Source organism: Aptenodytes forsteri, unplaced genomic scaffold, assembly GCF_000699145.1.
Source record: "Aptenodytes forsteri isolate BGI_AS27 unplaced genomic scaffold, ASM69914v1 Scaffold61, whole genome shotgun sequence".
Taxonomy (NCBI): Eukaryota; Metazoa; Chordata; class Aves; order Sphenisciformes; family Spheniscidae; genus Aptenodytes; species Aptenodytes forsteri.
In genome coordinates this window covers 676355-688989 of record NW_008794443.1, presented here as the reverse complement: position 1 = coordinate 688989, position 12635 = coordinate 676355, and the positions used below count along the sequence as shown (strand labels likewise).

General features: G+C 59.5%; 1 protein-coding gene across 1 annotated transcript in view; it reads left to right on the top strand.

Annotated features, from left to right (window-relative positions):
• Positions 1-12206, top strand: part of ATP13A2 (ATPase 13A2) — an 18211-nt gene extending 6005 nt beyond the window's left edge. Inside the window, exons 5-29 of the mRNA XM_009289572.2 lie at positions 2200-2311; positions 2420-2499; positions 3007-3084; positions 3350-3419; positions 3850-3984; positions 4235-4301; positions 4390-4521; positions 5239-5406; positions 5496-5606; positions 5719-5765; positions 5871-6059; positions 6143-6349; positions 6510-6623; positions 6773-6929; positions 7279-7399; positions 7640-7764; positions 8411-8571; positions 9025-9135; positions 9371-9450; positions 9671-9823; positions 9958-10054; positions 10197-10420; positions 10654-10805; positions 10889-11061; positions 11255-12206. Coding sequence (XP_009287847.1) covers positions 2200-2311; positions 2420-2499; positions 3007-3084; positions 3350-3419; positions 3850-3984; positions 4235-4301; positions 4390-4521; positions 5239-5406; positions 5496-5606; positions 5719-5765; positions 5871-6059; positions 6143-6349; positions 6510-6623; positions 6773-6929; positions 7279-7399; positions 7640-7764; positions 8411-8571; positions 9025-9135; positions 9371-9450; positions 9671-9823; positions 9958-10054; positions 10197-10420; positions 10654-10805; positions 10889-11061; positions 11255-11425 — 3235 coding nt within the window. The 3' untranslated portion in view covers positions 11426-12206. The remainder of the gene's footprint in view (positions 1-2199; positions 2312-2419; positions 2500-3006; positions 3085-3349; positions 3420-3849; positions 3985-4234; positions 4302-4389; positions 4522-5238; positions 5407-5495; positions 5607-5718; positions 5766-5870; positions 6060-6142; positions 6350-6509; positions 6624-6772; positions 6930-7278; positions 7400-7639; positions 7765-8410; positions 8572-9024; positions 9136-9370; positions 9451-9670; positions 9824-9957; positions 10055-10196; positions 10421-10653; positions 10806-10888; positions 11062-11254) is intronic.
• Positions 12207-12635: the final 429 nt, after the last annotated feature.

Sequence of the window (12635 nt, the reverse complement as noted above, 5' to 3'; positions counted from 1 at the left end):
TCACAGCCGCTCCTTTTGGCTCCTGGGAGGGCTTTTGTTTTAATAAACCGTCCCTTGGGCTTGTCCCCCCCTTCCTCAACCCGAAACTTATCCCTCGGAGCGGCACCGGCTGCGTTTTGGGAGCTGGCTACCCACTGGGTGGCTTGGCGAGGTGGAGACCCTGTCCCTGGTGGTCGTCAAAACCAGGGGACGGTTTTAATTAATCATTTTTGTCACCCACAGACGAGCTTTGGGGTCGGACCGGGGAGCGGCAGGAATCCAGCCGGGGTGCCTTCTCCAGCGGAGGACGGGTGCACGGGCTCCCACCCGGCGTGTAAATCGTTAAGCCGGTCTGAGTGCCCTCCTGGAAACCTGAACCCAGCCCAGCCAGGAAATTATCTGTCGGCTCCAAGGGTGGGAACTGGCGCTTTGGGTTGGTGTTTGTGCCACGTGTTATCTCCCCGCTGCCTCTTTAAGATCCTGGAGTTGGGACGCCGCGGCTTGTAATCCAGAGTGGATTTAGGGGATAAGTGGGTTCAACTTCACGGGATGGAGGGTGACGATTAAAATCCCACCTGGGATGATTACGGTGATGCCTCCGGCAACCCCTGTCTCCCAGGCTGGGCATCGGGGTGCAGCGGAGACCGGTGGGAATCGGAGGTGCTGAGCCACGCTGGGCATCATTAAAACTGGAAAAAGCAAATTTTGTGGCCACGTCCTCCGTGCAGGGGGAAACACAAGGAGCAAACAAGCGTGAAGAGTGGCTGGGAGAGCTCTCCCTCCGCTTGACCTGGCTCTGCACCAGCCCTGCTCCCTTCCCCCGGCCGCTAAGCCGCTGCTTTTGTGCCAGCTTTTCTCCCCGGGCTCCTTTGGCATCGTTCGTGCGACCGTCACGTGCCGCGGGAGGGTCACCAGGTGGTGCTGGGGCGCCCCGTGCCCGCGGCATCCCCCTGCACAGCAGAGGTGGCCCTGAGCAGCTCTGCCGGGAGCTGGGGCGGATGGCAGAGGGGACACCGAGTCCTGACACCTTCTGGGACTGATCCAGGCATGTCATTGCTGCAGCCGGCAGCCCGTCGCCGTGGCATCTCCTAAATAACCCCTCGGATCAGCTCCCCTTGGTTTTTTTTCCCCTGTTCTTTGACTTTGCAGACAGCAGCAGGCTGCTGGGGAGCCAGCGGCCGGGCTACGGGACGCTGCAGCGGGACGCCGATAAATCCCACATGGTAGGTCCGAGGGCTTTGCCAGAGGGAGGAGGGCACGCTCAGGAAGGGTTAGCACCAAAAACTCATGTTATCTGCAACACCGGCACGAGACGGTGGTTTTCCAGCCCCAAAGCTACTTGGTTGTCACCTGCCTGGTGTTAAATCACGCCAGGAGGCTTAGGGCTTTTATCAATTTAGGATTTAGATGCTCGATAATTATAACTTCAGTTTATTTTATGAATAAGCATCCCCGTAAAGGTGCCCTCCTCTCTTCCAGGAGGTCACAGGCTACCAGACCAAGACGTGGCGGGTGGCCCTGTGCCACGCTTGCTCCGTGCTGACGGCAGGGCTGCTCCTCATCCTCTTCCACTGGAAGCCGAGCCTGGAGGTGCAGGCGAAGTGCAAGCCCTGCGCCCTCGGCCAGGCCGACTGGGTCATCATCAGAGTAAGTCCCCGGAGGGGTCCAGGGGACCCAAGGATCTGAGGTTGGGCTCTGCCGCCGGCTTCCCGGGAGGGCCCTGGGCGTGTTCCTTGCTGCTTGTCACCCTCCCCTCCCTAACTGTGTTTGACATCTCTTTTCATCAAGCCATGCACTACCCCAGAGCCAAATTATTCCAGGAATAATTTTGCACTTTCCCCTTCCGTGGCAGCCAGCCTGGCTTTGCGTTTCTCTTTATTGTCCCCGAATCCTAGCCAGGTGGCCGGGGACTGCCTGCCTGCCGTGCCTGCGCGGGGCAGAACCGCTGCCCCCGTTTGAGGGAGCAGGGGGGGACACGCGGGGAGCTCCCCCTTTTCCTCTGCTCAGACCCGTGCCTGTGTTGCAGGACCGATTCGGACAGTGCTTCACCACCCGCGTGCGCACGGAGGCGCTGGGCGAGGGCAGGTGAGCCGGGCTCACATCCCCGCGGCGATGCCGGCGGGCAGGGGCTCGTATCTGCTTTTGGCTTCGGGGGGGGGGCGTTTGCAGCGGCGCTGGTGGATGGGGAGGGACTGACCCTTGGTTTTCCACCCTGAGCAGCCTGGAGCATCACCCCGGGGCCAGGCTGGAGGACCGGAGGACCAGCATCGCCATCGGCGTGTCGGATGAGGAGGAGAGCCGGGACACCATCCGGCTCCACGAGAAAGAAGAGGTAATGCTAGCGACCCTTCCCACCTCCGCCCCCGTAAATCCTCTCCCTCGGGGTGGGCTGCCTTCGTGTCCCGCTAACACCTTATTTTTTCCATCCCGCTCTGCTCAGAAGAACATCTTGCGGTACTATCTCTTCGAGGGCATGCGCTACGTCTGGATCGAACGGCGGCAGGCATACTGCAAAGTCAGGTATTTCTCTGTCCCCCCTGCCACGGCAGACTTCTCTGCATCTCTCTGCTGCTCTCCTTGGCCCCTCAGCCCCCCCCCCAAAATGGTCCTGACCCAGCTGGAAGTCACATAACGGCGCTGGGGGCTTTTCTCCGTGCTGCAAAGCCTTTGGAGACCATCCCCGGGGCGTTGAGTCGGGGAAAGCCGCGCTGCCTCGCCCCCCAAGATGTTGATGTTGCCCGTCTTTGTGGGCAGAGGAAACCGGGCGAAGTAGTTTGGCAGCCGCCCCGTGCTGGATGGTCCCCACCACGCTGTGCCGCTCGCGGCTCTCCGAACTGTGCCCCTTTTGTTCCTGCTCCTTGGCGCCCACGAGCTGCGGCGGATGCCGAGGAACAAGATGCTCTCCCTTTCCCAAAGGGGTTTTTTTTTTGTCACCAAGGACTTGGATGTGGTGTTTGTTCTGCTGGGCCAGGCTCCTGCTGATTTTGACTTCGTTTCTCCGTTTTTCTTTCCCCTCGGGCTTGCCAGCGCCTTGGATGAAGGCTGGACCTGCGCAGATCTCCACCTCTCCCAGGCTGGGCTCAACCAGCAAGACCACGACACCAGGTAGGGATCTTGCAGCTTTGTGGGACACCCGGGGAGCGCGGATGAGGCTTTTCCAGGGGCCAGCAAATTCTGGAGCATGGGGTTTTTCTTGCGCCCAGACCTCAAAACAGAGGATTGCCAAGTGTGCTGGATTGCCCTGGCTTGGCTTCTCCACGTAACCGGGCTCCCGTGGAGGTCCGGGCAGCGTGAGGGTCCCTCGAGCTGGAATTGCAGCTTTTCCCTAGCATGCGTTTGCTTCCCCTTTCTTTTTCTCTCCCCTTCGCAGAAGGAAGATCTACGGACCGAACCTCATCGAGGTACCAGTCAAGTCCTACGCGAGGCTGTTGGTGGAGGAGGTGTGCATCTACAAGCTTCGGAAGAGCGAGTTGTCTTGGGGCAGATCCTTCCCCTGCTCCATGTCCCTCACTGCAAGTGCTTTGCGGGCCCTTCCTCTCTGGCGGGGAGGAGAGGACTTGAGGAGAAGCAGCTTGGGCAGAGATCAGAGAAGGCAGAGCTGTGGAGGGGACCCGTCCTGCCTCTTAGCTCAGACAGGAGCATCCCCAGATAGTTGCAGAGGTGGCTGATCGTCCTCAGGAGTACCGACCGTAAGCAAAGCTGGGGAGGACGGAGGGTTTGTGAGAAGCCAGCTAGTCCAGCCCCAGCCCCAGGGAAGGGCCAGCTTCTCTGCATAAGCCGTTGTTCCTCAAGGAGCCTGGAGGTCTCACGATGGGCTGGAGGAAGCTCTTCCCCCCCCAAAATCTGCTCTCTCTCCTTGTTCCCTTCCAGGTGCTCAATCCCTTCTACATTTTCCAAGTGTTCAGCATCGTGCTGTGGGTCTGCGATGCCTATTACTACTACGCTGCCTGCATCTTCCTCATCTCCACCATCTCCTTAGGGCTGTCGCTCTACGAGACAAGGAAGGTTGGTGGTGGGCTTATTTGGGACAAGCACCTCTAGTGGAATAGCCCGTTTTCTGATGCTGTTTGACCTCTGTGCTGATGCTGACCTCCCTCTGAGCCCAGCTGGGTGAGGACAACCCATACTCCAATGGTGGGACGGGTTTCCTTGTCCTTCGTCCGCAGTCCCGAGCCTCCGAGACCCGTTCTACGGATGCTTTGCTGTGCTTTTTGAGCTGCCCTTGGGTGGCTGCTAACTGCTCCCTCCCTTGCAGCAAAGCGCCACGCTGCAAAACATGGCCAAGATGTCGGTTGGTGTCCGAGTCCGTCGCCCCAGCGGAGGTGAGTGTGATGCCCGCGATGGGCAAGGGCTCCAGGCACGAAGCTCTTCGGGATGGCGTGTCTGAGCGCGGCCACGCTTTTTTTCCAGAGGAGATGGTGGTGAGCTCTGCGGACCTGGTGCCGGGCGACTGCATCAGCCTCCCCGCGGACGGGATGCTGGTCCCTTGCGATGCCGCGCTGCTGACGGGCGAGTGCATGGTCAACGAGAGCATGCTGACGGGTGAGAGCACCGGCACCCAGCGAGTGCCGCTTTGGCAGCGGCCCTTTATTTAATGCTGACACAGTTCTAAAAGCTCTGTTTCGACAAGAAGAATTTTAGTATGCATCTTTCTGTTTTGTTTTGGTTTAGCATGGCTGAAATTTAAATAGATTAACTCTTTGCTGCCTGTGTGAACTCGCTTTTTGTGCTGAACACAGTAATACGGAGATACAAATCATGTAACACAGTAGTAGCTCGTTTCAATCCAAGTTGTACTAGTGTCACACCTGAATTTAACAGAAAAAGGAGTAACGCACAAAAATCAGTCTTTGTCGTAGACTGCACAGATGTAAAAAATACATTAATACCTACAGCCAAACTTGGTGATCCAAGTTCCTTTTTTTTAAAAGTCTAAAGCTGGCTACACCTTTAAAATGGCGGCTGAAGGAGGAAACATCATAGAAGGCGGCAGTGACGCTGCCGTTCTGTATTTCCTCCGTAAAGAAACTCTCACAAAAGTTACTGTAATTGCCTACTAACTCTTCAGGACTCTGCACTTGCTCAGGGGTGAGCGCAGTGGGCTGCACGCCTCCACCGCCCTAGCTTTCGCTGGGGATTTTGGGGGAGAGGACGAGCCTCGTATCTCGGTGGCCCTACGGCAGCCCCTTCCCATCCAGGCTGGTTGGATCCTGACCGTCCAGGGTGATAAACCTCCCTCCATGATGTTCCTCACTGCAGGGGAGAGCGTGCCGGTGATGAAAACCCCTCTCCCGGCCGGCAGCCAGGCAGCCGGCACTGTCTATTCCCCCGAGGAGCACAGGCGGCACACGTTGTTCTGCGGGACGCAGGTCATCCAAGCCAAGTCCTACGTGGGCAGAGAAGTGCTGGCCGTGGTGACCCGCACAGGTAATGGCATTGAGGGGAGAACCAGGATTGAGCCATGTCCTTCGGAGCGCTGGCTTTGCACGTGCTTACCTTCTGCCCCTCTCCTGCAGGGTTTTGCACGGCCAAAGGGGATCTCATCAGCTCCATCCTCTACCCCAAACCTGTGAGCTTCAAGTTCTACAAGGATGCTGTGAAGTTTGTCCTGTTCCTCGCCGTCCTGGGTACGTCCGAGCGTGGAGGCATGGCCGGGAGCAGCCAAACTCCTCTTAAATGGTTGAACCCGCTCTTCGTTGGCTTTGCTTTGTAACCGAGCCCGTTCTCCCTCCCGCACAGCTTTTATCGGCACGCTGTACAGCATCCTCATCTTGGTTAAAAACCAGGTAGGGTTGTTGGAGCTGGTGAATCCTCGAGCACAGGCTGGCGCTGCGGGTGGAGGTGGGTGAGGGCTGTGAGGATGCCCACCCCTCTTCCTCCTCGCCTGCCAGGTCCCCGTGGGGCAAATCATCATCCGTGCCCTCGACCTCGTCACCGTCGTCGTGCCCCCGGCTCTCCCGGCTGCGATGACGGTGGGCACCATCTACGCCCAGAACAGGCTGAAGAAACAGGGCATCTTCTGCATCAGCCCTCCCCGTATCAACCTCTGCGGGAAGATCCGCCTGGTTTGCTTCGACAAGGTGAGTCTCAGGCGGCGCCGTGGGACCGTGGTTTCCAGCTCAGGGGGGTGGGCTGGCCTGGACGCACCACGCTCTCCCCGCAGACGGGAACCCTGACGGAGGAAGGTCTGGACGTCTGGGGGGTGGTCCCGCTGGAGAACAACCACTTCATGCCCATCGTCCACGAGCCCCGCTGCCTGCCCGCCGGTCCCTTGCTCTACTCCCTGGCCGCCTGCCACACCGTCTCGCTGCTGCGGGCGCAGCCCATTGGGGACCCTGTGGACCTCAAGATGGTGGAGTCCACCGGCTGGGTAAGACAAGCGGTGGGCAAAGTTGCGTATCTATAAAGAGGGAGGTGGCACACCTCTTGCTCTGCCAGGAGAGGGGGTGTTCAAAACCATCCGTGGGGTGGATGGGGCTTGGGGCTTGCAAGGCAGGGCTTTGCCGTCTCAGCATCTGCCTTGGTTTCAGCGCCTGGAGATGATGGAGGAGGAGGAAGGTGAGCTGCCCGCCTTCCAGCAGTTTGGGACGAAGGTCTTGGCTGTGATGAAACCTCCTCCTGAGGAAGAACAGCCACGAGACAGGGTAGGTCCCGCAGACCAGGGTGGCTCAGGTTCCCCAGGTCGCTGGCTCTGCACCCCCAAAGGGTTGTGGTGCTTCACAGCCCCTGGAGAGGTTGTACCTCCCAGAGAAGTTCCTGCCTGGCCCTGACACCCGCTCCCTCTCCTCCACAGAAGCACCAGTCGCCCGTGGGGATCCTCCGGCGTTTCCCCTTCTCCTCCTCCTTGCAGAGGATGAGCGTCCTGGCGAAGGTGCCCGGCGAAGCCTCAGCCCATGTCTACATCAAGGGTGCGCCGGAGATGGTGGCCAGCCTTTGCAGGAAGGAGACGGGTAAGGTGCTGGGGGACGGCGGTTCGCTATCGCTCCCCGGCCGAGAAGCGGCCGGTCCTGCTGCTCCGTCATCTGTCTGCATCCCTGCAGCTCATCCCCACGGAAAATTATCCTCGGTGATGCTGTGGGGCAGTTCCCGGAGGCACGGGGCTTTGGATTAGCTCCAGCCTCACGGCGGGGGGGGAGAAAATAGGAGCCAGAAGACAGGGAAGGGGGTTGGAGTCTGGATGAGCATCTAGAGCCCTTCAGTCCTTTGGGAGCCCGAGCCCCAGCTCCCCTCACCGAGTCTACGCAGCCCGGGTTCATGCAGGAACTGTTTTGACCTTGCTTTTCCCCTCGTGGCTGGCAGTGCCCGTGGATTTCTCCCAGATGCTGCGACACTACACCACGGATGGCTTCCGGGTCTTGGGTCTGGCTTACAAACCCCTGGGCACGGTGACGACCTTCCAGGAGGCCCTGCAGCTCCCGAGGTTGGTGCCAACAACTTTTTTCTCCGCTTAACGTCTTGTTTGCTCCGAGCATTTCACGGGACGCTTTGCTTGCCCTGCAGCCTGCCCCATCCTAGCAGCCTGCAAGGAATTAAACCCGTACTAAAGGGGTTGGTTGCCCCCCGCCCCCCCTCCCCGGGTGGATTTTTAGCTGTTTATACCGATCGATCTGCTCTGCCTCGTGTTGAAGACGGTGTTGAACAGCTCGTTGTATCCCACCAGGGACTCCGTGGAGAGCAGCCTGACCTTCCTGGGGTTCCTCGTCATGAAAAACGTCCTCAAGCCAGAGTCTGCGCCCGTGATTCACCTCCTGAGGAACGCCAACATCCGCCCCGTCATGGTGACAGGTGACCCTGGGGAAGGGAACGGGGACGCCGGGCTCGGGGAAGAGGTGGGACATGGACAACCCTTGACGTTGCGCAAGGGGTGAAGGGTTTCGCCACCAGAAATCGGTGGCCTGAAGCAGGCTGGGAGGCGCGGCGAGGACTCCCGGACCCTGGTTTTGTGCACCCCCTCCTACTTGTTTGCATTGCCTTGCCGGTGGGCTTACGGCAGGCAGGGTGTGGAAGGGTGCAGGCTGCTTTTTCGTGGAGGCAGCATGAACCCACAGACCCGGGGTGGGCGGCTGCTCACGGTTTCACTGCCGATCACGTAAACGTCGGTAATCTTGTGAGCACCCCGAATTGCACAGCTAATGGGGTGGGGGGACACACACGTAGGAGTCACCTTTGGGTGTTTTGCAGCAAGGCAAGCAGCGCTGCCAGGGTTTGAAGCTGCTGCCTTTCTTTGGGGTAGGGCGGAAAGGAGATTTTTGGAGCTCTCCCCCAAAACACAGGGAAGCAAAGGGACCCCCAGCGCGGCTGTGGTGGCTGGGAGAGGGGGTGCGGCAGGTTTGAGCTGCTCTTCTTGGCTTGCAGCTGTGGGAGACCCTGCCAGCGCCGGCTAGCAAACACCGCTCGCGGTTACTCAGCCCCGCAGCCTCTTTTCTGCTAGGAGACAACATGCTGACGGCCGTGAACGTGGCCAAGAGCTGCCGCATGGTGGAGCCGAAAGAGCGGGTGATCTTCGTCAACGCCTCCCCGCCCAGCCACGACAAACCCGCCGCTCTGAAATTCATCCTCGCCGAGCACTCCCAGGGCGAAGAGCAGCTGGAGGTGAGTCTGGAGGCAACGTTTCGAGGGGGTTCGTGAAGCCCAAACTGCCAGTCACCTTGCAGGACCCTCTTTTCCCAGCATCGTTACCTTTAGAGGCAATTACGGGTGCGATTCTGCCACTTGTTAAATGGCTCCTGTAGGAGGAGATAACCTGCTCCTGTTTCTCCCTGGGAGCACGTCGGGCTGGAGCTGATGCTCCAAACACCCTCGTCGGATGCAGCCAGCACAGTGCTGCTCAGGTCCTGCTCCAGGCTTGGCATGAAGGGCTCGCTCACACAAGCTTTTTATCCAAAATACCGTCATTTACGTGCCTGAAATTGAGGTTTAAGGGAAGCTGCTTGACCTCCTGCTCCATGTGGGTTGAGGATGCCGGTTCAGACTCTTGCCCAGGGGCTCAGCAGGGATTTGAGCGCGAGTCGAAGCTGCAGAAAAAGGAGTTGTTTTCCTTGGCAGGGTCTGTACCAGCGGGACGGCTGCTGCCTCCAGCCGCAGCCCTGCCACTTCGCGCTGAACGGCAAATCCTTCGCCGTGGTTTGCGAGCACTTCGCCGACCTGCTGCCGAAGGTGAGTCCGACGGCGGGGAATCCTCCGGCAAGGTTGACCTCGCCGGGGTTTCGTGCTGCAGCCTCGCAGCTCCAAAACAAAATGCCCTGAGAGTTTGGGTTGGGTGGTTTTTTTGCCGGTGCAAGACACCCTCTGCCCTGCTAAGCCGGCAAAGCTCAAAATAACCAGGTTCATCCTGGGTGCCCAGGGATGCAGGGCGCTGCGATACAAACACGGAGCCTTCCCCTCTTTGCAGATCCTGATCCGAGCCACTGTGTTCGCCCGCATGTCGCCTGACCAGAAGACTCAGCTGGTGTGCAGCCTGCAAGAGCTCAGGTAAGCCCCTCCAGCCCCAAGGGATGGAGGACAGAGGAGGGCGAGGGGGTTAGTCCTCTGCCCCGAGACATCTCTTGTGTGCCGGAATGGTTGGCAGCTGCGAAATCTTCATCGTGCCCTCTCCCAGATGTGGGGTTATCCTAAATACGGGGGTGCAACCTTGAAGACCCAGGGTTTTCTCCCGCCCTGTCGTGAAATATCGGATCCCTTCTTGCCGCAGCTACTGCGTTGGGATGTGTGGGGACGGCGCCAACGACTGCGGGGCTCTGAAAGCAGCCGACGTGGGCATCTCGCTGTCGGAGGCGGAGGCGTCGGTGGCCTCGCCGTTCACCTCCCGCGTGGCCAACATCGAGTGCGTGCCTACCGTCATCCGGTGAGCTGGTGGGAGCCGCGCGGTGGGGGATAAAAACCGAGGCAGGGGTCTCATGAGTGCCTCTGTCCCCTCTTCGGGACGAGTCGTGGCAAGGGTGTTGTGGCTGGGGGGTGAATCTCTCTTTCTCTCCGCAGGGAGGGCAGGTGCTCGCTGGTCACCTCCTTTGGCGTCTTTAAGTACATGGCCCTGTACAGCCTGGTGCAGTTCGTGTCCGTCCTGCTGCTCTACACGGTGAGTCCCGCGGTTGCCCGAATGCCTGCGATGCTCGGGGATGCCTTCGGGTCACCTCGTCACGCCTGGGTTTTAACCCGTGACCTTTCCTAGCCCCTCCACGGGTCCTCGCAGCTGAGAGCCGGTGGTTTCTCCTTCCCAGATCAACACCAACCTGAGCGACTTTCAGTTCCTCTTCTTCGACCTGATCATCACCACCACCGTGGCGGTGCTGATGGGTCGGACCGGTCCTGCCCAGGAGCTGGGAGTGGAGCGTCCCCAAGGGGCGTTGATCAGCGTCCTCGTGCTGGGCAGCCTGCTCCTCCAGACGGCTCTGCTCATCACCGTGCAAGTCCTCAGCTACTTCATCGTCACCTCGCAGAGCTGGTAAGGGACGCGGCTTCGTGTAGGTTTAGTGATGGGAACGGCGCAGAGGATTGCAACGAAGCCCGGGTGCTTGTCCTCGGTTTTGGCCAACGCCGGCTGGCATCGAGGATGCATCCAGCCACCTTGTGGCGAACGGTTCCCGTGTGCTCATGGAGAACAAGGGGTCGGCGTTTAGACCCTCTCCTTGCCTCTCGCTTCGTCTGACCCCCTGCCTTCTCCCCTGCCTGGCTCAGGTATGTGCCGCTTAACAGCACGGTCATGGCTCCCCAAAACCTGCCCAACTACGAGAACACGGTCCTCTTCTGTGTCACGGGCTTCCAGTACCTCATCCTGGCCGTTGCCATGTCCAAGGGGTACCCGTTTCGGGAGCCACTCTACACCAACGGTGAGGACGATGCCGGCCACGTGGACAAAGAGAGACATCAAACCTTCATCCTCCTCCTCAACCCTTTTCCGTCTCGCCCTCAGTGCTCTTCTTGGTAGTCCTCATCCTCCTTTTTGGCCTCATGATATGGTTGACCCTCTACCCGCTGGGCTTCCCCAAAACCCTACTGAAGCTGCAGGGCATCGACGACTTGAATTTCAAGCTGCTGCTGCTGGGGATCGCCGCCCTCAACTTCTTCGCCGCCTTCGTGCTGGAGGTAGGTCAGCCCAGGGTGGGCATTGGGCACGTGAGGGACGAGTGTCATCCTTTTGGGTCTGTCCGAGCAACCCCTTTTCCAGGAGCAGGGAGGGAGCAGGGCTCACCTTGGCATCAGCTCTGCCCTCTCCTCGGGGTCCACAGCCTCCCCAAAACCCGTTCTCCCCCCCCCCACACCCCGGTCTTTGCTGCAGACTGCCCTGGACCACGGCTTGCTCAGCTGCCTCCGCAAGCTGCGCCGAAAGAAAGCGTCCAAGAAGCTTTTCAAGAGGCTGGAGAAGGAGCTGAGCCAGCAGCAGCCGTCCTGGCCGCCTCTTAACGAACCGCTCTTCGCTACACCCAAGATGTCCATCGCCGTGAGATAGCACGCGTCGGGCTTCACTCCTGCCTGCTCTGCAGGCAAGCGCTGTCCGCCAGCCCTTGGATGCTGTCGTTTGTTTATTTATCCTGGTAAATCGAGGGATGCGGCGGGCAGGCTCCCTCGGGGAGACCCTCAGCATCGCAGCTGTGAATCCGCACGTGCTGGTCCCACAGCCGTGGCCGAGAGGAGGAGATGCTGGAGAAGCAAACGGGGGGAGGAGGTCCAGAAGAAGAGGAGAAATGGTCCAGCTCAGCTCTTCCTCCAGGGCCTCTCCTGCTGGCCTCGGACCCGTCTCCCCGCGCTGGGCACTGCTACCGTTTTGCAGGGGGACGCCGCCTCCCTTTTTCTCTCCTGGCTGGTCAAAACCACCAAGAGGAGGGTCCCTGATCCTCTCACGGTGAGGGCACCCACCCCAGCCTCGCGTCTCTGCTCACTGTGAAAAAAAACCACCACCAAACCCTTCCGCCTTCCCCCGCGACCGCCCTGGATGTGTAGGAACTGTTTACAAACCGCCCCGTCCCCGGCTTGCCAAGGATGCTGCTCAATCCCCAGCGCCTGGGGACCGGCCACGGGCACCCTCTCCGCTTTGCGATGCTCCTGCAGAGCACTTCTGCTTTCGGACGGGACCTCTGTAGCATTAAAAAAAAAAAAACCCAAATCTCTTTTTATTTTTTAACTCTACTCCAGTGCGTCGAGGCGTAAGCGCAGTCGGGAGAATGACGTACCGCTTTCGGTTTCCGCGTGGTGCTGTCGTGAGCGTTGTCTAATAAATTAACACTATTTTCTTGACCGCTTGTGCTGCCTGGCGTGGACGGGCTGCTTGGGGCAGGACGGCATCGGCGGCGCGGGTGAGTGTCGGGGGGAGTAGGGGAATAGGTGAAAGAGGGTTTTAGGGTCACCTCGTTCTCCGTCTGGGCTGGAAGGTGCTGTCCTCGATGCCTGAAAGCAGAGAGCGAACCCAGGGACGGCACTGCTGGGATTTCAGCAGCCCAAACCGAGCATCGGCGAGTAAATAAACCCCGAGCCTGTTTCCAGCTGGAGTTTCCTAGAAAATAATAATAATTGCTGGAAAAACCCAGGTGTCCTTGCCAAGACTGCAAAACCTCGCTCCTTCAACGGAGGAAAAGCTGGTAGATGGAGATGCCGCGTCCCAAAAAGGGGAAGAGCCGATCTCCGGGGAGGGGGATGCACTGTCTGCATCGCCCTCCAAGGGT